Source organism: Anabrus simplex, chromosome 1 (assembly GCF_040414725.1).
Source record: "Anabrus simplex isolate iqAnaSimp1 chromosome 1, ASM4041472v1, whole genome shotgun sequence".
NCBI lineage: Eukaryota > Metazoa > Arthropoda > Insecta > Orthoptera > Tettigoniidae > Anabrus > Anabrus simplex.
Genome location: NC_090265.1, coordinates 1,209,145,242 through 1,209,165,229, shown reverse-complemented (window position 1 = coordinate 1,209,165,229; position 19,988 = coordinate 1,209,145,242). Strand labels below are relative to the sequence as shown.

The 19,988-nt window shown below is 41.2% G+C and overlaps 1 protein-coding gene across 2 annotated transcripts in view; it reads right to left on the bottom strand.

Moving 5' to 3' along the window:
* The window catches only part of ERR (estrogen-related receptor), a 444,389-nt gene extending 424,804 nt beyond the window's left edge, over window positions 1–19,585 (bottom strand). The window contains exon 1 of one of the 2 annotated variants that reach the window (XM_067151671.2): window positions 19,432–19,585. In XM_067151671.2, coding sequence (XP_067007772.1) covers window positions 19,432–19,455 — 24 coding nt within the window. In that variant the 5' untranslated portion in view covers window positions 19,456–19,585. Of the gene's footprint in view, window positions 1–1,771; window positions 2,092–19,431 lie in introns of those variants that run through there. The other variant, XM_067151681.2, reaches the window with a different exon arrangement.
* Window positions 19,586–19,988: the final 403 nt, after the last annotated feature.

Below are 19,988 nucleotides of genomic sequence, written 5' to 3'. Positions count from 1 at the left end.
TTCCTATTGGGATTTTCGGAAAACAAAAAAATACGGGTTTTTTTAATTTTAAAGGAGATTATAAATACCAATTTTTACATCTATAAACTTTAAACGTTTTGAGATATAGATCCACTCATTTTAAAAATTCACCCCCTTTTCAGCCCCCCTTGTTGGATTTTCCAAAAACAAAAAATACACGTTTCTTTATTTTTAAAGGATATCCCAAACGCCAATTTTCAGGTCTGTAATGTCTTCAGTTTCTGAGATATAAGTATTCTCTTTTAAGGCATTCAACCCCTTTTTCACCCCTTTTCACCCCTCCTATTGGGATTTTCCGAAAACAAAAAAATACGTGTTTCTTTATTTTTAATGAAGATTCTAAATACCAGTTTTTACATCTGTAAACTTTAAAAGTTTTGTGATATAGATGCACTCATTTTAAAATTTCACCCCCTTAGCGACGGAACATCCAAAAATCCTCTCTTAGCGAGCACCTACATCTTAATATGAATATATTCCCAAAATTTCATTTCTTTATGTCATTTTCTTTATGTCGGCGATGATGAATCAGTCAGTCAGTCCGTCAGTCAGTCAGTCAGTCAGTCAGTCAGTCAGGACAAGTTATTTTATATATATAGATAGGTGAAGTAACTTGCATCTTTCTTGATCATTTTATCTTCTTTTCGGCCACTTTTTGTGGACAACTCAATCTTTGTCTGTTTATTAACGTTTTCGTTTCTTTAAATCGCTCAATTACGCTTTGCATAGTTGAACGACTTCTTCCAACGAAATTTGCAATGCCAGAATATGATGTATTTTTGTGATATAATTATCGTACAATGATCTGCCTCGTTTCCGCTGTAGTTTCTTTTCCTTCGTGACCTACAGTATTTCAACGTTCCGCAATCAACTAGTCACACATCACACGTTTGCCGTGCAATAAACAAGCTGTGGGCAACTGAGTGTAGCAGGGAACTAGCATGTCCGCTGGTTTTCTATTCGTAATCACGTGTACGAATATCGTTGTGTTGGCATTACTATACACCGCTAGGTCCATCTTTATAGAAAATAATGGCCTCGTACAAATAATAGTTATACTGTATTATTATTAACACTGTAACACATATTGCCTGCAAGGAATTGAGCGTTAACAAGGATTATTATAGGACGCACAATATAAACAATTTAACATCTGATGTTACGCTGTACGAATGTATAATGTCCATGTCTGTATTCTGAGCTCAGTAATTTTTGTGTGAAGCAGGATGCTGCCGTACTTACAGATAGCAAGGAAGAACGGGCAGTTTTTATGTTTCATTTAAACAGAACGACGGTCAAAACTTTCAAAAATTAAGGATATCGTCTCCGTATCGTGTATTGTACTATGAACCGTCTCAAAATCGAGACAAAAATGAGTGTATAGACAAACATAACCTCCTTATTATACTAGTAAGATTATAATAATTACAAAACAAATTATGGACGTGTTAAAGTTTGCTGCTGAAATGAAGCGGTAAATCCACGTCAAATTCATCTCACATTCACTGATATACTAAAACACAGTTTGAAGAAATGAACCCTTACTATCTCCGAATCTAATCACTAGTTCAGTGACAAAGAATAGTATTATTCATCGTTCTTGGCTTGGTTAGCGGAATCACCTAACCTAATAATAAAAATAAATTAATGATATGTCTCTGATAAGTAGCCAAATCTTATTCCCAGGAAAATAGTAGAGGCCAGGAACACCCGCCACTGATAAGGTAGTGCTTATCAGAAAGGTACCTACCTCGTAACTGATAATTCAAAGCTTGAATTCGAAATCTAACAAACAGCAGCATTTCACTATCAATGTAGAAAGCAACTGGTGGGAGCGGGTGTGACAGGGAAGTGTAGCGGCGGCCTTGGACCACAGCCTGACGCACATTAAAGAGTGAACTTGACCCATGGCAAACGATAAACGATATCACCACGTTCACGTGGACAAAAACACACTACAGTACTTCGTGATGATCACATTCGAGGGCTTCCTTTCATTTCCGTACTTCCGAGCAACTCGTTATTCAACGTTATATAACAGGAACTACTATTTTCATAATAAAAATAAAAGTAAACTCCTGTTCTCATCCCGAAGTGGTGCAGCTCTTTTCAGGCACATCCCTAGTGGAACTGAGCTGCATGTACCATTTTAACCACATGGCAGCCCTCCTTCCATTCATAAATCTTTGGTTGTGCTGGGAATCGAACCCAGGCCTCCGAGGGCGGCAGCTAATAGTGCTAACAGTTACGCTACGGAGGCAGCCTTTATTATGGACGTATATATATACAACGCCTACCGATTAAGAATGGGTGATTAAGATATAGTAATGAGCCATTTCAAATGAAACAGTATTCGATCTTTACGTCTCCGATGTCCAGGAACATTCTAAAGGAACCTTTCAACAGGTTGCTTATCTCTCAGACATAAGGCCAATATAATTGATTTAAACGCGTTTACCCCTGTGGGCGGGGCCGGTAGAATATATCCACAGCATTCCCTGCCAGTCGTAGTAGGCAACTGAAAGGGGACCCCACAGGAACTCTCATTTTGGGAACCCGAGTTGGCTACCACGGAGTACCTACCTGAGTCTGGCATTATATTCATTTACTTGTGCTAGTCTCCTTACTTTCATCTTTTCTATTTGACCTCTCTTGATAAACACTCGTTCTCTTCTGAACTCGATGGTAATACATTTGCGAGGCTTGAGTTGTCTTTCATTGCAAAGCCCTTCGCTGTCTTTCCTTTTCTTTTTGCACCTATATCGTCATTCTTGGAAGAGTTGGAGCTCCTCCGTTTTCTTTCCCCCTCTAGACTTAAGAGAGCATGGTGGCGAACCATATTTCGAAACAACAATCACTACCACCATCATCACCACCTATAGGATCTACTAGGGTAGGCCTAATACTTAATTTCGAGGTCATTTACAGAACTGATAAACACTGGAAAATTGGCGTTCAATATATTTTAGTACTGTTGGAATATATGTTGGTTTCCGTTGCTTTGTTGATAGAAGGTTAATATTTTCAGGAAGAAGAGAGCAGGAGCGCAGAGAACTCATGAAAGTGGGCACATAAAACACCAAGATCGGAAAGACACTGCAGTACTGGCGCTTCCACGTGGTTTGGTAGAAGGCAGTTCGGGTTTAGTTGAGTTCACCTAGTAGGATTCCAGCAAGATATAGCAGATATCTTGGATTCAGGAGGTCAAATGGATTGTATCGCGATTGACCTGTGGATCATGGGAGACTACTGGCAAAAATGAGTGCAACAGAACTTGACAAAAGAGTGACTGAACGGGTGGCTATATTTCTAGAAAATAGATCTCAGAGAATTAGAGTAGGTGAAGCTTTATCTAACCCGGTAATAATTAAGAGGGGAATTCCTCAAGGCAGTATTATTGGACCTTTACGTTTCCTTATATATACATAAAAATGATATGAGTAAAGAAGTGGAATCAGAGATAAGACTTTTTGCGGATGATGTTATTCTGTATAGAGTAATAAATAAGTTACAAGATTGTGAGCAACTGCAACGTGACCTCGATAATGTTGTGAGATGGACAGTACGCAATGGCATGATGATAAAGGGGGTTAAAAGTCAGGCTGTGAGTTTCACAAATAGGAAAAGTCCTCTCGGTTTTAATTACTGTGTTGATGGGGTGAAAGTTTCTTATGGGAATGATTGTAAGTGTATGTTGTATGTTGGGTATTCAGCCCGAAGGCTAGTTTGGCGTCAATGAAGAGGCATACTAGGGAAATGAGGAGTGAGGTAGTTTCCCGTTGCTTTCTTCACCGATCCAGAAGTTGGTATTACATATCAGCCTGCCAAGCCCATTGAAATGCATGCACCAAGCAACCCTATGAGCGATATTTTCATACGATTCATAACAGGGACTGGCTGCATAAGGAATGGTATTACTAGCATCGCTCAATACCTCGGTCACTTTCATATTGTCAAAGCCAAGGGTGAGACTGAGACAGTATGTGTTAATATAAGGAAAGATCTTCATTGGGGTGATCACATAAATGGGATTGTAAATAAAGGGTACAGATCTCAGTCATGGTTATAAGGGTGTTAAGGGGTTGTACTAAGGATGTAAAGGAGAGGGCATATAAGTATCTGGTTAAGACCCCAAACAGAGTATGGTTCCAGTGTATGGGACCCTCACCAGGATTACTTGATTCGAAAACTGGAAAAAAATCCAAAGAAAAGCAGTTCGATTTGTCCTGGGTGATTTCCGACAAAAGAGTAACTTTACAAAAATGTTGCAAAGTTTGGGCTGGGAAGACCTGGGAGAAACGAGACGAGCTGCTGGGCTAAGTAGTATGATCCAAGCTGTCAGTGGAGAGATTGCGTGGAATGACATTAGTAGGCGAATAATTTTGAGTGGTGTCTTTAAAAGTAGGAATGATCACAATATGAAGATAAAGTTGAAATTCAAGAGGACAAATAGGGGCAAATATTCGTTTCTAGGAAGGGGAGTTAGGGATTGGAATAACTTACTAAGGGAGATGTTCAATAAATTTCCTATTTCATTGCAATCATTTAAGAAAAGGCTAGGAAAACAACAGATACGGAATCTGCCACATGGGCGACTGCCCTAAATGCAGATCAGTAGTGATTGATATGATTACACTACTAAAACAGAGGTCTCAAAACCATTAATGTGTGATGTTAGAATAAGGTACTTCATGTGGCTTTGGATTCCACGCAACGAGGAGGATACAAGAAAGTACCAACACAACCGCTATTGTTAGCAAGAAACCAACAACGGATCTGGGCGTGGCATCGGTGGCCCGCGAGGGAAGTCGCTGACTCATTGCTGGTTTCTCTGTGTCTGAAAGGCGGTATTCGCGAGGTTAAAGACGTTATTTTTCAGCTCCTATATCACGAACTGAGATAAAACCAAGCTTGGATAAATTGTAGATGTCTATTTTGATACTGGCAAGTTTCCTGAAACAAAATGGGGAAATAGTTTTTTGCGTTTATTCCATCCAAACTAGACAGACAAATATTTAAAAAATGGCGGATATCATCTCCGCATCCTGTATGTTATCAACACTGGCGTGACATTAACACACGAAGTATCCTTCACATAAATCTCTCTGATAAATGATTATCTCAAACTCCTTGACGGGACCGAGAAGCATCATCAGATGTCCGAGATTCGAATATCGACGACAGCAACGGCTACGCTGAATGTTATCGCTGAGTATTATCGTTCCTGAAAATGGTGATACAACACGTCGTATTGCCTCCACCAAGAACATGAAATACGAGAGTGTTGTACTGTCGTCAGTGGATATAGAACGTTAGGAATCTCGTTTTAAAAGTGAGCTGTGCCAAGAAAATTCTATAAAGTTAAAATAACAATGAATAAAACTGTGAAAGAAAAACTACATTAAAATATTTCTATTTTACGAAACATTTCATACACTGTAGTTCAAGTTCGGTCTGGGAAGAGTTTTCACAAATTAGGGGATCCTCTGACAAACAAGTGTGTTTGTTGACTGTGTCCAATATTTGCAATGTTTTGCCATACAAACATACAAAAGCTCTCGGAATCCAGAAAAAAGAAATTTGCTGTGGCGGGCACATTATATTGAGCATACTGTATATTTCTCAGAGTCTGACTCCTTGGCTGAATGGTCAGCGTTTGAGGCCATGGTTCAGACGGTCCCGGGTTCGATTCCCGCTCGGGTCAGGGATTTAACTCGCGTCTGATTAATTCTTTTGGCTTCGGTACTAGGCAGTTTGCGTTTATCCCAGAACTTTCTTCTTCATATTCAGACAACACATAACACTGCCAACCACCACAGAAGCATGCAATAGCGATTACATCCCTCCCTCAGGGTTGGCGTCAGGAAGGGCATCCAGCCTTAAAACAGGGCCAAATCTATATGTGCTACACAGTTCGCACCCGCGACCCCACAGGTGTGGGAAAAGCAGTAGAAAAATATTGTATATTTCTTAAAATGCATGAAATTTAATCTCTTCCATTGAGCAATAATTTACAGAACTAAAATATTTTTGTTTCTTTTTTCTTCGGTTCACACATTCACAAGTTCATTTTAGATGTTTGTGCACACGGTTCCGAATAATAACACGCAATTTATCATTTACAATCTTATACGTAATCCTTTTTTGAAGAAGAGGGAGTAGAATTCTGCTTTTGTAGTTCACGAGAATGTCACCCATTAAACTAGATTGTCTAAATTACTTGTGTTTCACTTATTCTTACTGCCAGAACTGAACTCCTCTCTAACACGCCCCCTTTATATTGACCTTCCGGCAGGAGGCTCACTCACGACCAGCATTCGGGAGTGAGACTACCGCCCAGCTGCTAATGTTTCCCCGGTACTGACGAGCGTATCAGCTGTTTTTGACATTCTTTGCTGATGCTAGGGATAGGAAGGGAACGGCTGAAGCCTAGAGAAAGGGGTTTGTAGATCAACACAGCCGCTGTCATCTCAAAGATACGAATCTTTAATTTTGATCAACCGTCGTTCCCAGTCATTCCGAAGAACGTGAGTTCATTAATTACAAAGGTCCGAATTGTACGTCGTCATATTAAATATGTTTTTCTCCGAGGATTTCTTTAATGGCCAATACAAAGCCTGAGCAAGTACCCTACCCCATGCTATTTATCCATACCGTGAGTAACTTACTTTTGGTGTAGCTATGAACACTCATTTCTGCCTAATATCGCACAAACACAGCGTAGTACGATGGAAACAATGGCGGAATAGGATGAAGTCTTCAAATCAATATTTAATATACAACTACACTAATTTCTGTTACGAATATTCTAAAATTAAATCAGTAGTTTGTACTTCTGGTGGTATAATTTTCGTTTAGTTTTCAAAAGGCCATATGTAATCTATGTGAACTGATGTAGGCTATTACATTATACTTTGGTGTTCAACTGTTAGATATCTCTAACATCGGTTTAAACCCCGCCTCCCACGGGATCGACGATAATCAATTCTTAAAGGAAACTATGTTTACAGTTGGTAAACCTTAGGTTTTGAAAATTGTTTTGTTCATGTATCAAAGTTGTCAACACTTCTGCGGGTTCCTTCTTCAGTAGCATCAATCTATTATAATTTTGTAAATATTTTTCTCTAACCAATTAACACTGGGGGTGCGTACAGGAATCCAGCCTATCAAGTAAATAGTTCTGGAAGCCTCTCCTCAAAAATACTATAAAAACTGGGCGCTTTAGGGCCGTATTATCTTCATTTGCTCCAGTTATTTGAGTGAGGCGTGTACTAAGGAGGCAGGGTACGCGGGCGGCGTTCGGAAGGCCCAGCAACTCAAGGTAATGGCAGAATTTTCATAAACATGTGATAGCTCCTGCGGATAGCTTGAGGGGAAGGTTTCAAGCTGTTTTATTTCATGTAAATTTCTAAAGTTGGTGGTTTTAAAGTAGAACTTTCGGAAATTCTAAGGAATCTGTTCTGTTCCCTACTGGTAAATATGTAATGTAAGGGAACAAAGAGTGATTACCCTCGATTGCTTCCCATTCAACTTGGCGTTGTGTGACTACAGTTTTCAAAACTTCTAAAATTCTTAACATTTATTTGGTATTTCTAGAAGGAGTGCAGGTGTTTCGCCTCCTTGCATTTTGTTTATGACCGGTTACAACCAACCTTTTCTTTGTCATTAAGGCCATTTAGTATGGGAAAAAATGCCCTGCAAATCTATTGTGGTGTGTAGAATTGAGTTGCGTGTGAAGTTCCCTTGAGGAACAGAAAGTTATAAACTGTTGAGTAATACATAAACCCTCCTCGGGGCTACTTCGTGAAATACTTTAATTAAGGACAACCCATAGGGTGTAAGTGCGCAATCAGAAACTGATGCCTCTGCGAGGCTGGACTATGATATAGTTGAAGCGCAGACTCCAACAAGTAGTGTACCTTCCAAGAGCAAAACATGCTCTTTGTAAAATATTGTACGTGTCAAGAGCAAGAACGCTTTTTTCCATGTAAATCCACCAAACGGTTAACTACTGTAAATTTTGTACCTGATTTTCGGACTTTAAGTCCTTGTGATTGCTAGAGCTCACGAGCTCAGTAATATTGTTATTATTCATTCACATTTTCTATTTACTAATTTAAAGTAGAGAAAACAAAGGAAAGAAATATATTTTCAAAATTTGTTGTGTAAAGTTATGCTCTAGTTCATTCCTTGTCCACCCATGCACCCCTCGCGCTTCTTACACCTCTGTGATCCACGATATTTCCTTAGCAGTTAGGCTACATAAGGGGCTGCCTAGGCGAGGTGGTAAATGCGTGTTTTGTTCAACCGGAGGACGTGGATTAGATTCCCTGTCACGAAGACGAAATATTTAGAAACGAGATTTCTACTTTTGGAGAGGCACTTGACCCTGAGGTTCACTCAGCCTACAACATACATGGGTACCATATTCATTCTTGTGGCCAAAGGCGGCCGTGCGTAGAGCTAACCACTCTATTCCATTTAGAGCCGATATTACGAATAGTGGAAGTCTTACCAAGGGCCTTCATAGTATAAAAGGAGATTATTAATTTTTGCTTTGCTGTTGTTAAATGAAAGTAATCAGAACTGGACTGGAATATAAAATTAAGGTGGATTATACTGTCCTTTATATAGGTACCTTACTGAAAGATTACATTTACTTAAGAATCCCCTCACTGATTGTAAAAAAAAAAAAAAAAAAAAAAAAAAAAAAAAAAAAAAAAAAAAAAAAAAAAAAAATTAACAGTGAAAATGGGTATTTCAGAGTCTCCTTTTATCCCATATTATTCACATGAGCGAGGTGGAGAAAAGGACTGATAATATATATAATAAGAGTTTAGTGTGTACATTACTTAGAATTAATGGTATTTCTGTATCGGTCGTGTGCACAGTAACAAGAAAATGCCCTTCTTAATTTTCGGTCATCTCTGTCTGATTTATCAGTCTGTCTGCATGTATGTATGTACGCGCAACACGAGAAAATGGTTGAAGATCACTGAATGAAAATCGGTATGTAAAGTCCGATATAAGACACTACAATCTAGGCTATAAATAATTTTATACCGGGCAAGTTGGTCGTGCGGTTAGGGGCGCGCGGCTGTGAGCTTGCATCCGGGAGACAGTGGTGTCGAATCCCACTGTCGGCAGCCCTGAAGATAGTTTTCCGTGGTTTACCATTTTCACACCAGGCAAATGCTGGGACTGTACCTTAATTAAGGCCACGGCCGCTTCCTTCCAACTACTAGGCCTTTGCTATCCCATCGTCGCCATAAGACCTATCTGTGTCGGTGCGACGTAAAGCAACTGGCATATATATATATATATATATATATATATATTCACCCTGGATAAAATGGTAGTGCAGGGGCAGGAGCCTAAAATTTAATTTTTAAATACCTATGTTATTGGTCCTACCAAAAAGTACTATACAGCAAAAGTTATAGAGAATATAGTTTCCTATCATTTACGTCTTATCCAGTTTTATGAATTTAGACTTTTATTGCTTAATCCATAGCAATGCCGAGTACTGTTAACATGGAAATATTGTTCAATCATGTTAACTGGCGATGGTTTTTATCATGATTGTCTTAAGGTGTAAAACCGCGAGGTCATCGGTCCATATCGACGAGAAAAATTGTGAAGATGATTATTTAAAACATCATCAGAACCGTAAAGGAACGATCGCTTGAAGAATAAGACAAGAGGGAGTCATAAAATAATGAAGAGCTCCCTTTACATTAGGTGCGCTAATATCACACTCGGAAGAAAACTAAATGTGAACGCCTAAAATATCGAAAGCTCATAAAACAATAACATTACACTCACGATTGTTTGTTGTGATGTGCTTTGTTTCTTCTGCTGCCACTCAAAAACCAAGCCCCACGGCACTTAATGCCCTTTAAAGGGCTTTAGCCTGCCCAGCGAGCGCTGCTCACCCGAAGGCCTGCAGATTAGGAGGGGTCGTATGGTCAGCACGACGCATCCTCTCGGCCGTTATTCTGGGCTTTCGAGACAGGGGCCGCCATCTCACCGTCAGATAGCTCCTCAATTGTAATCACGTAGGCTGCGTGGACCTCGAACCAGCCCTCAGGTCGAGAGGAAAATCCCTGACCTGGCCGGGAATCGAACCCGGGACCTCCGGGCGAGAGGCAGGTACGCTACCCCTACACCACGGGGCCGGCTCTGCTGCCACTCATCTCCGATAAACAGCATGCCTGAATATTGGTGGAAAGTAGCTAGGGAGTTAGATATCTTTGCACATGCTATCTGATCGTCCCGTCAACGACTGGTACCACAGCAAGTGAATACCATGTAGGCTACCTGTTACTTGTAAGGCTGGCGGTATGCTCAAATGATCCGCGATGAATAGAGCATATTTTACACAGTCTTAGGCACACAATTCACCTCGGTCATACAAAGATGCAATAAATGTACACTGTGTGCCATACTCTCATTGTCTAAACATTATAGCAAAAGTACATCATAAAATCTCATTTAAAGATCAAAATCAATTTAAAGAAAGGAGTAAGATCAATGCGCTCGGTAACACAGGAAGATGACACAGTGTCATTCCTGATTTTGTTAGCATCTGTCGGGTGGAAAAAAGATCAGGCACATTCTCAAAAACGGCTGTAAAACAAACATTTATGAAATTCGGAAAGAGATAACATACCAGCCCCTTGCGTTTTACGCATTCCGCCGCGTTCACTACAATTCTGAAATGCAGTACATAGGTCGCTCTCCCTAAACCGGGGTAATAATATCGAGATGTGTGATTAGGGGCTAAAAACCAGCAGGAATCGTGAGTGCCACTATAAATTATGAGTACCCCGAATAAACCCGTAAAACGAGCACAGTTACGAAAAATATGTACCTTACAACAGGAGGTGCACGCGCAGAAAAGGCACAGGTATTGTATAATATAGGCTCGAAACTGCGCGCTGCATGTCAAGTCTCGCAACAGCTCACTTTGGCAGGGGCGCGGTGAGAGTTGTAATATACGAGAATTTACGCGCGAACATGTAACACAAAAGACAATATTTCCCCTCTCACGCCGTGCCGTCTTCGGACTGTGCACCTAGCATGGTTGGGTTAGTTAACAATGTTGCCCTAAATATTATATATATATATATATATATATATATCTCACAATACGCAAGGCGGATGCTGAATGCGGTCCTATCAGCACGAATTAAAACGTTAAATCTCATTTTTTTAAAATATCTTGTTTCTGAATACTTTCATAATAAATATATGATAGAGAGATGTCTGTTTGCCTATTGTTTTCAACTAGCTAACTAATCGTAAACTGTGAATACTAGGTAATTCTATTGTTGCCAACTCATTTTTCACTATGTCCCTACCTTCAGTCTAAACGTTTCTCACCGAGCTCGTAGCTGCAGTCACTTTAAGTGCGGCCAGTATCCAGTATTCGGCAGATAGTAGGTTCGAACCCCACTGTCGGCAGCCCTGAAGATGGTTTTCCGTGGTTTCCCATTTTCACACCAGGCAAATGCTGGGGCTTTACCTTAATTAAGGCCACGGCGCTTCCTTCCCAGTCCTAGTACTTTCCTGTCCCACCGTCGCCATAAGACCTATCTGTGTCCTTTCGATGTAAAGCCAATAGCAAAAAAAAAAAAAAAAAAAAAAAAAAAATCCTGCTCGTACATCCTTCCGAGTGAACAAAGCATAGTTTTACTGTTTTACTACCTCAGCGTGCTGGCCCCTGCGATTATACAATCTGCATTACTTAAGCGTATTGTGTGGCGCTGTCCGACATATGTGCGACTTTGGGTGGAGGCCCAACTACGAGCGGCATCACAGATACGACCCCACCCTCTATTCTACTACAGGCAAGACGAGCCAGGTGCTCATTGGCAAACCCAACTACTACCACGACCATCATCACTAAGTACCTTCCGGCAATATATGTAACTACGAGAAAGATGCACTTGAAGATTCAACTTCCAGAGGTTCCCAGCGGCTTCCACTCTCGCAAAACATCTGGAAGGTCCGGTCTCCCAATTAAAGACAGGTCGAGCTAGCCAGAGACGGGTCAGGGTAAGCTCAGTCGGAGAGCGAGGAGTCATTCAGCCACGGGCTTAGTGGAGTGCTGCTGAGGACAGTGGTGTGGAGTGCATGTACTGTTGTGAATACTGGGTCAGCGTGGCACAGTGTCGATGGAGAGGTGTGTGCGGCCTGAGGGAGCAGTGCAACTGAGCGACGTGGGAGAGTGTGTGTGAAGGCTGTCGTTAGTGTACGAAATCTGTACCACGTACAGATTTGTGAGACTGCGTGCGCGCGCGAAAACTGTGAACTGTGCGGCTGCTATTTTAGTACAATGAAAACAGTCTACAGTGTACAATGAACTGCCGTCGGATCCAAGTTACAGTTGCTGAAGTTACCGTAGTGTAATTGTTTAGCTTGTATGTGTCTGAGTGAGAATACTTGTGTGACCGTACAATGAGAACAGAGAGAGAGCGCTAACTAGAGTGATTGTGTGCCAGTAGAGCTGTGAAAGTAAATCTTAGAGTAAACGCTATCAGTCGTGTATGTATTTACCTGCTACCCGCGCTACACGTTAGAATGAAAATGAAAATCCACAGCCTGTATCCAGTCATTCGACAGGGTCAGGAATGGAATGAATGAAACCCCCATCTAGCGACGAGGATAGGAATTGTGCCGGATGCCGAAGCCTGTCGCACTCCTCTGGGGCGATGATTAATGAATGACAGATGAAATGAAATGATATTGGAGAGTATTGATGGAATGAAATATGACAGGGAAAACCGGAGTACCCGGAGAAAATCCTGTCCTGCCTCCGCTTTGACCAGCACAAATCTCACATGGAGTGACATGGATTTGAACCACGAAACCCAGCGGTGAGAGGCCGGCGCGCTGCCGCCTGAGCCACGGAGGCTCAACACACGTTACAATATCTTATTTAAATGTACAAAATATATGCAATGTTTCAACGTCCTTTCTTCATAGGTAAAGAGAATAGATCAATGTATCAACTTATTTTTTTAACCAGTCGTTTCGTTTGATAACTGCCTTATCTAGAAAGTGAAGCCTTCGATAACTTCTTCACGGATTACACTGAGCTCTAATAGATCCTGATCACCGAACTTACCAAAATTGGTCATGTGTATTCAAGATGAGCTTTTATGCATTGCGAATTACCTTAATTATGCAATTTTCCCTCGAATCCATTGAATGTTATTTTGTTACTTTCATTCTTCTGCCTCGGGCTCATCCTTGAATTTGACAATATGAAAGTGACTGAGGAATGAACAATGTCAGTATCAAGACTACCAATGTAGCCAGTCCCTGTGATGTATGGCGTAAAAATACTGTTCACAGGGTCGTTTAGCGCATATATTTGAGTGGGATTGGCAGACTGATATGTAACAGCACCTTCTGGCTGGGTGAAGAAAGCAAAGGGAAACTACCGCACTCCCCATCGCTGGTACGCCTGCTCACTAACGTCTAAGCTATCTGAGAGCTGATGGTGGATCTGTTCAGGATCCAACCAGTTTTTGGGCAGAGGACTCAACATACATACGTATTACTCACTCCTACAGTATATTATATTTTGCAGACTACGAAGAGAACATTTTGAACCCAGGGTATCTGACAAAGGATCGACCTCACCGGTCTAGGACTACGTTAAGAATACGGGACTCTTGACCATGATGTTCCAAGTTCTTGGCATGACACAACAGCAGCAGTTAACGAAGGACTACCAGTCGTTACTAATATATTCCTAATTAAGTATAGATGAAGTGTCATTACTGTCGTGGAAAAACGTACAGATACCCGAGTTAATACGTTAATAAAAAGTTTATCCTTTGTACCACACAGAAACAAACTACACCAAAACTTAGCTTATTTTTATTCTACGTTTAATTATGTGGAGTAGAAATTACCGTACCCAGATAAAATTTTAATGCAGGTTGAACAAACAAATGCCGGTATTTTTTCCATATCCAACGGAGCACTTACTTTGAAAATTCAACTCTAAAAGTATTGATCTGATCGTAACCAAATTTTATGCGTCTTAAAGTAACTTGTTGATCTGTATACCATGTTTTTATTTCATCAGATAATTGTGAAAGAGGTTGGTGTAAATTTCGTGAAACAACATTTCCTCATTACTGGGTGATCATAGCTGTAAAGGTCCGGCTCCATGGCTAAATGGTTAGCGTGCTGGCCTTTGGTCACAGGGGTCCCGGGTTCGATTCTCTGCAGGGTTAAATCATTGGTTAATTCCGCTGGCTCGGGGACTGGGGTGTGTCGTCTTCATCATCATTTCATCCTCATCATGACGCGCAGGTCGCCTACGGGAGTCAAATCAAAAGACCTGCACCTGGCGAGCCGAACATGTCCTCGGATACTCCCGGCACTAAAAGCAACAAGCCATTTCATTCATAGCCGTAAAAAAAAATCGGCTAAAATTAAAACTGCTTTTTGCAGCTACTGATCTAGTTTCATATCCGTGAAGACGGGGGCTAAAGCAGTTACTGAAGTACAAGAGGCCTTTAAGAATCATGGGTGGCCAGGGAACAAGCTCGAACCAACCGGCTACAACGCTATCGCCCAGACACAACAGTTAAACAAGAGTTCAATATTTAACCTGAGGTCTAAATTAGCACAAGAGCTTCTTCATCAGCTGTAACAATATTCAATTTGACAATTTATTGTGAAGAGAGGCCTGTTAAAATCTCACTCTCAGTCATCCTAGTTCCGTGGCTTCAATATTTAAAACTCCAGGCGATGGAGATTCTCATCTCGTTCCCAACCGGGTTATCTTATATGGAGCACGTCGTTGTAAGGTCGAATCTTGGCCTAGTCAATGCTCGAGCCAACAAAGCGAGAAGCTCAATGCTAATGCTCAGTTACTTGTTCAACGGGGTTCAATAATAAGGCTTACTGTAGGTTTAACCTAGCCTAGAGCTGCTGCTACACACTAATTGTTATTGGTGTCTGAGAAATTTTGGTCAACAGTCTCGAATACCGAGTGTATGGTGAAACCTTTGTGATATATACAGAATGTACTGGTGTGAATATTTGTAATTGAGTCATTTATAGAAAGAAGCGGCTGAGGACGTTGTGTTAAGTACTATTCTCCTTTCTACTTAAAAAAAAAAAAAAGACGAACCAAACCTCATGGTACTACAGCCTTGATGGGCCTTGACCTATCAGACGACCGCGTCTCAGGCCAAAAGCCTGGAGATTGCGAGGTGACACGTGGTCAACCCGACGAATCCTCTCGGCTGTTATTCTTAGTTTTCTAGACTGAGGCAGCTATCTTACCGTCAAATACCTCCTCCGTTTTCACAAAGGCTGAGTGGACTTCGAACCAACCTTCAAATCCAGATAAAAATCGCTGACCCGACCGGGAATCGAACCCGGGGCCTCGAAGTATAAGGCGGAATTGCTACCCCTTGACCGAGAGGCTGACTCGTTTTTTTTTACTTACGTTTAATTTGTTAATTAAATAAACCGAGCTCGATAGCTGCAGTCGCTTAAGTGCGGCCAGTGTCCAGTATTCGGGAGATAGTAGTTCGAACCCCACTGTCGGCAGCCCTGAAAATGGTTTTCCGTGGTTTCCCACTTTCACACCAGGCAAATGCTGGGGCTGTACCTTAATTAAGGCCACGGCCGCTTCCTTCCCATTCCTAGCCCTCTCCTGTCCCATCGTCGCCATAAGACCTATCTGTGTCGGTGCGACGTAAAGCAAGTATTAAAAAAAATTAAATAATATGTCCGCCTCTGTGGTGTAGTGGTTAGTATGATTAGCTGCCACCCTCAGAGGCCCGGGTTCGATTCCCGGCTCTGCCACGAAATTTGAAAAAGTGGTACGATGGCTGGAACGGGGTCCACTCAGCCTCGGGAGGTCAACTGAGGAGAAGTGGGTTCGATTCCCACCTCAGCCATCCTGGAAGTGATTTTCCGTGGTTTCCCACTTCTTCTCCAGGCAAATGCCGGAATGGTACCTAACTTAAGGCCACGGTCACTTCCTTCCCTCTTCCTTGTCTGTCCCATCCAATCTTCCCATCCCCCCACAAGGCCCACGTTCAGCATAGCAAAAGAGACCGCCTGGGCGAGGTACTGGTCATTCTCCCTAGTTGTATCCCACGACCCAAAGTCTGAAGCTCCAGAACACTGCCCTTGAGGCGGTAGAGGTGGGATCCCTCGCTGAGTCCGAGGGAAAAACCAACCCTGGAGGGTAAGCAGATTAAGAAGTAGAAGAAGAAGAATTAAATAATGTGGCATCCTTAATCGTTAAGAATACCAAAATTATTTTACGAGGTATGTTACCTGTAAATCTAATAATATAAGGCAATCATACTGAAGCATAGTTTGCCTTGATCCAGAAGAAAATGACTGAGCCGCGTAGATCAAAGTCGACACACAACCGGGGCAAAAAGACGAAGTGAAGGTAAATAAATCAGCAAAGGGTGAATCACAGGGTCATGTGCCGCTCAAAAAATCTCGTTTCTTACATGTTTCGACTTCCTGACGAGGAATCGAACCCACGCCCTTCCGTGTGAACCAAGCACGCCTTTACCGCCTCGGCTAGGCAGCTTCTTATGGAAATAATGGACAATGTCTATTTGAGAACATGATTAGATTACCGTATTTCTCCCGGGTGCATTTGCTATTTGCCATTGCAGGTTTTAAATCGTCGGCATCGGATTTTCTCAGTCATGGAATACATGACATAACATGACATGACATGACATTTTCATATTAGTTTATCTCAGAAGTTCACTAATTTTTAAAGCATCGATTTCTAGTATCACGCACTTGTTTATCATCAAGGAGAATATACTGTACGTTAAACAAACTCAACACAAAACACGCCAGTTTATCAAGTCTGTGCACTTCATTATGCTTTGTAAGCACCTTTACCCACTTCTGCGATATATCTTCACCACATTCCACGATGACCGAAGGTATGCCCCCAAAACTGAAGAACTCTTCATATAGGGTATCTCATCCATATTAACTTCCTCTCTTAACTAAAGTCATTCGACTGCACCTTCCAGACAAGATAAAAAACGTTTTTCTTCAAACTGAACACTTGTAGCTTTGATTCAACATTGTCTTCATGGAAATGATAGGACTGAAGGAGACATTTTAGAGTGATTATAAAATTGCATCAATCTTCCCTCCAATTTTCTCCTTCTGAATAACTAATTTCTTAAATTATGTTATTGAAAATAAAGGAAAAATAATACGAGCCACGTCATTTTTGTATAAAATACGGGTGTCCTGCATATATGAGACAGGTGATAACCCTAGTAGTAGTAGTAGTAGTAGTAGTAGTAGTAGTAGTAGTAGTAGTAGTAGTAGTAGTAGTAGTAGTAGAATGTTCCTGAATTACCTTTTTTACAATCTGAGAGTTAAGATGGAGGGGTTTCTTGTATACCGTACATACAAGTCTACTATATCTTACCCACCACAGAATTATGGCATTTCATAGTTTAAGAACTCCAACGAGAATAGTAAAGCAGCACAGGAACTAACATACGTCTTTGAAGAAGAGGGAGCATGCATTGCTTCTGTTCCTGAGACAAAGTTATGGGAGTTTCCTGGCCTTGAAAAATATCACACAAATCAACAAGAGACTTCCACTGCTGTTTGTCTAAGAGGTCTAGGCCATTGTTATCATCGGCACCAAATATTTACTATGTGAGTGAAACTGTTCTAATAACCTATATTTGTATAATTTCAGCAATCAGATCTCAGTAATTCGTCATCGTTAGACTAGGAAAAAAAAGGAAAAAACAGCGTCCATGTGACTGAGAATTGCATCATTCCGCACTTACAGAAGGATGGGAAAACATGGGAAATCATTTCAGGAATGATCGATAATATAGTATTCCAACATACCTCTCGAAACATGAGCAGAGACAACGATAGATAGCCTATTATACAGCTTTCGTGCACTCTGCCCTCCTAGTCGTTATGAAGCTTCCAACTGCAGCTCAGGAAAACTTCTTCGAACACCTAAAGATACGATCAATTTCGCGCAACGAATGGTATAATGTACTACTACATGTCACGAAAAATTAAAATATATTTTCTGAGACGTCCGACTTCTTCGGGTAACTGGAATGATAGGCCTACTAATAGTAAAATATGCAAACTGAGATATCAGACTGTACGATTTAAATATAATCTGGCCAACTGTGTAATGAGCTTATTACGTACTCTACTTCGGAACTTGTTTGTGAGACGAATATTGGCATTGTGTGTCAACATTAAAGAATCTTAAATTGCAACACACCTCGATAAATGTGTTTGTATGTTTTGGGCAGCCGGTGTCTTACGAGACCATCAGCAGTCAGAGGAAGTTATGCATACCGTTTTTATTTTTTACTTGTTGGTTAACGTCACACTTTACGGCGGCGCTAGCATAGGAAGAGCCAAGGATTAGGAAGATAATGGCTTGGCCTTACTTCAGATACCGGTACAGCCCCAGAATTTGCCTGGAGAAAAATAGGAAGTTATTAATAATGCCATGTTATTGGTTTTTTCGTCCCACTAACAACTTTTACGGTTGCCGAAGACGCCGAAGTGCCGACATTTTGTACCACACGATTTCATTAATGTCCCGGTAAATCTACCGACACGAGGCTGGCGTATTTGAGCACCTTCAAACACTACTGGACTGCGTCGGAATTGAACTCACAAATTTGGGCTCAGAAGGTCAGCGGTCCTACCGTCTGAAGCACTCAGCTCGGCAGGAAATTATTATTATTATTATTATTATTATTATTATTATTATTATTATTATACAATTTGCTTTACATTGCACCGACACAGATACTGTAGGTCTTAGAGTAGCCGTGGCCTTTTATTAAGCTACAGCTCCAGCATTTTCCTGGTGTGAAAACGGGAAACCACGGAGAATCATCTTCAGAGCTGCCGACACTGGAGTTCGAACCCACTATCTCCCAAATGCAAGCTCATAGCTGCGCGACCCTAACCACACGGCATTATTATATACAGCATCTATTTTAAAAGTTCACACGAACTGAAATACTATCCACAGAGAAGGCAACAGAAAGATCAAACTGAGGTTTTCAATTAAAACCAACAGTCACAAAACATTCCGGCACAATTAGGTACAGTGTGTTACTAGAAGAACTTATTCAAAGACTTACTGTGCTGCAGAATTTGTACAGAAAAAAGAAAAATCAGGATATATCATGTTTATCCAGCTGCTACTGAGCACAGGCAGCGAGACAGACAGACCTGCCGCACGTTCAAGTTATGTAACATAAGAGCATAGAGAAACACTTTCCATTTCTCTCTGTGCTGCAACAGCAGAAACCTGAAGTGCAATGTTGACACAGAAACTCAAACCTTGACCTTGACCGCAAATGAGGTACGTACCACCTCTTCCATCCAGATGTCCATCCTTAAAACTGGTGATTCACATGTCTACATCACTGCCACAACAATAGTAACAACACTAAGAAACACTACAAACAAGCACACAGCACAGTACACCACACCACAGCCAGCAAGGCAGCCGCGGCACGGCAGGCAGCAGCAACTCAGTCGAACAGCCAGCAAGCTCCGCCGCGCCTCCACACAGCCAGAACACAAACCACGTGTTCCTACAACCAATTCATTTCCCAGCGCTGCCACGGCATCCCAACAAGGGATTAGGATCTAGCAACTCCAAAAAAACACCGCATACAGTAGGTCTACAATAACTGTCCTAAGTTAATCAGTATTTTCTTACTCGTACAAGAGTGGATCAAAGAAAGACTAACGGCACACTCACATTACCTCACATGATAAAATACATCACATAGACCGAACAAAAAACAGAAGCAATTCCTTAGAACTCGTTTTAAAAACAAATGGTATCTGACCCCCATGGTAAACAGAAATAAATGTTGGTATTAATAGACTTTTACAACGTTCTCAAATATTCAATATTT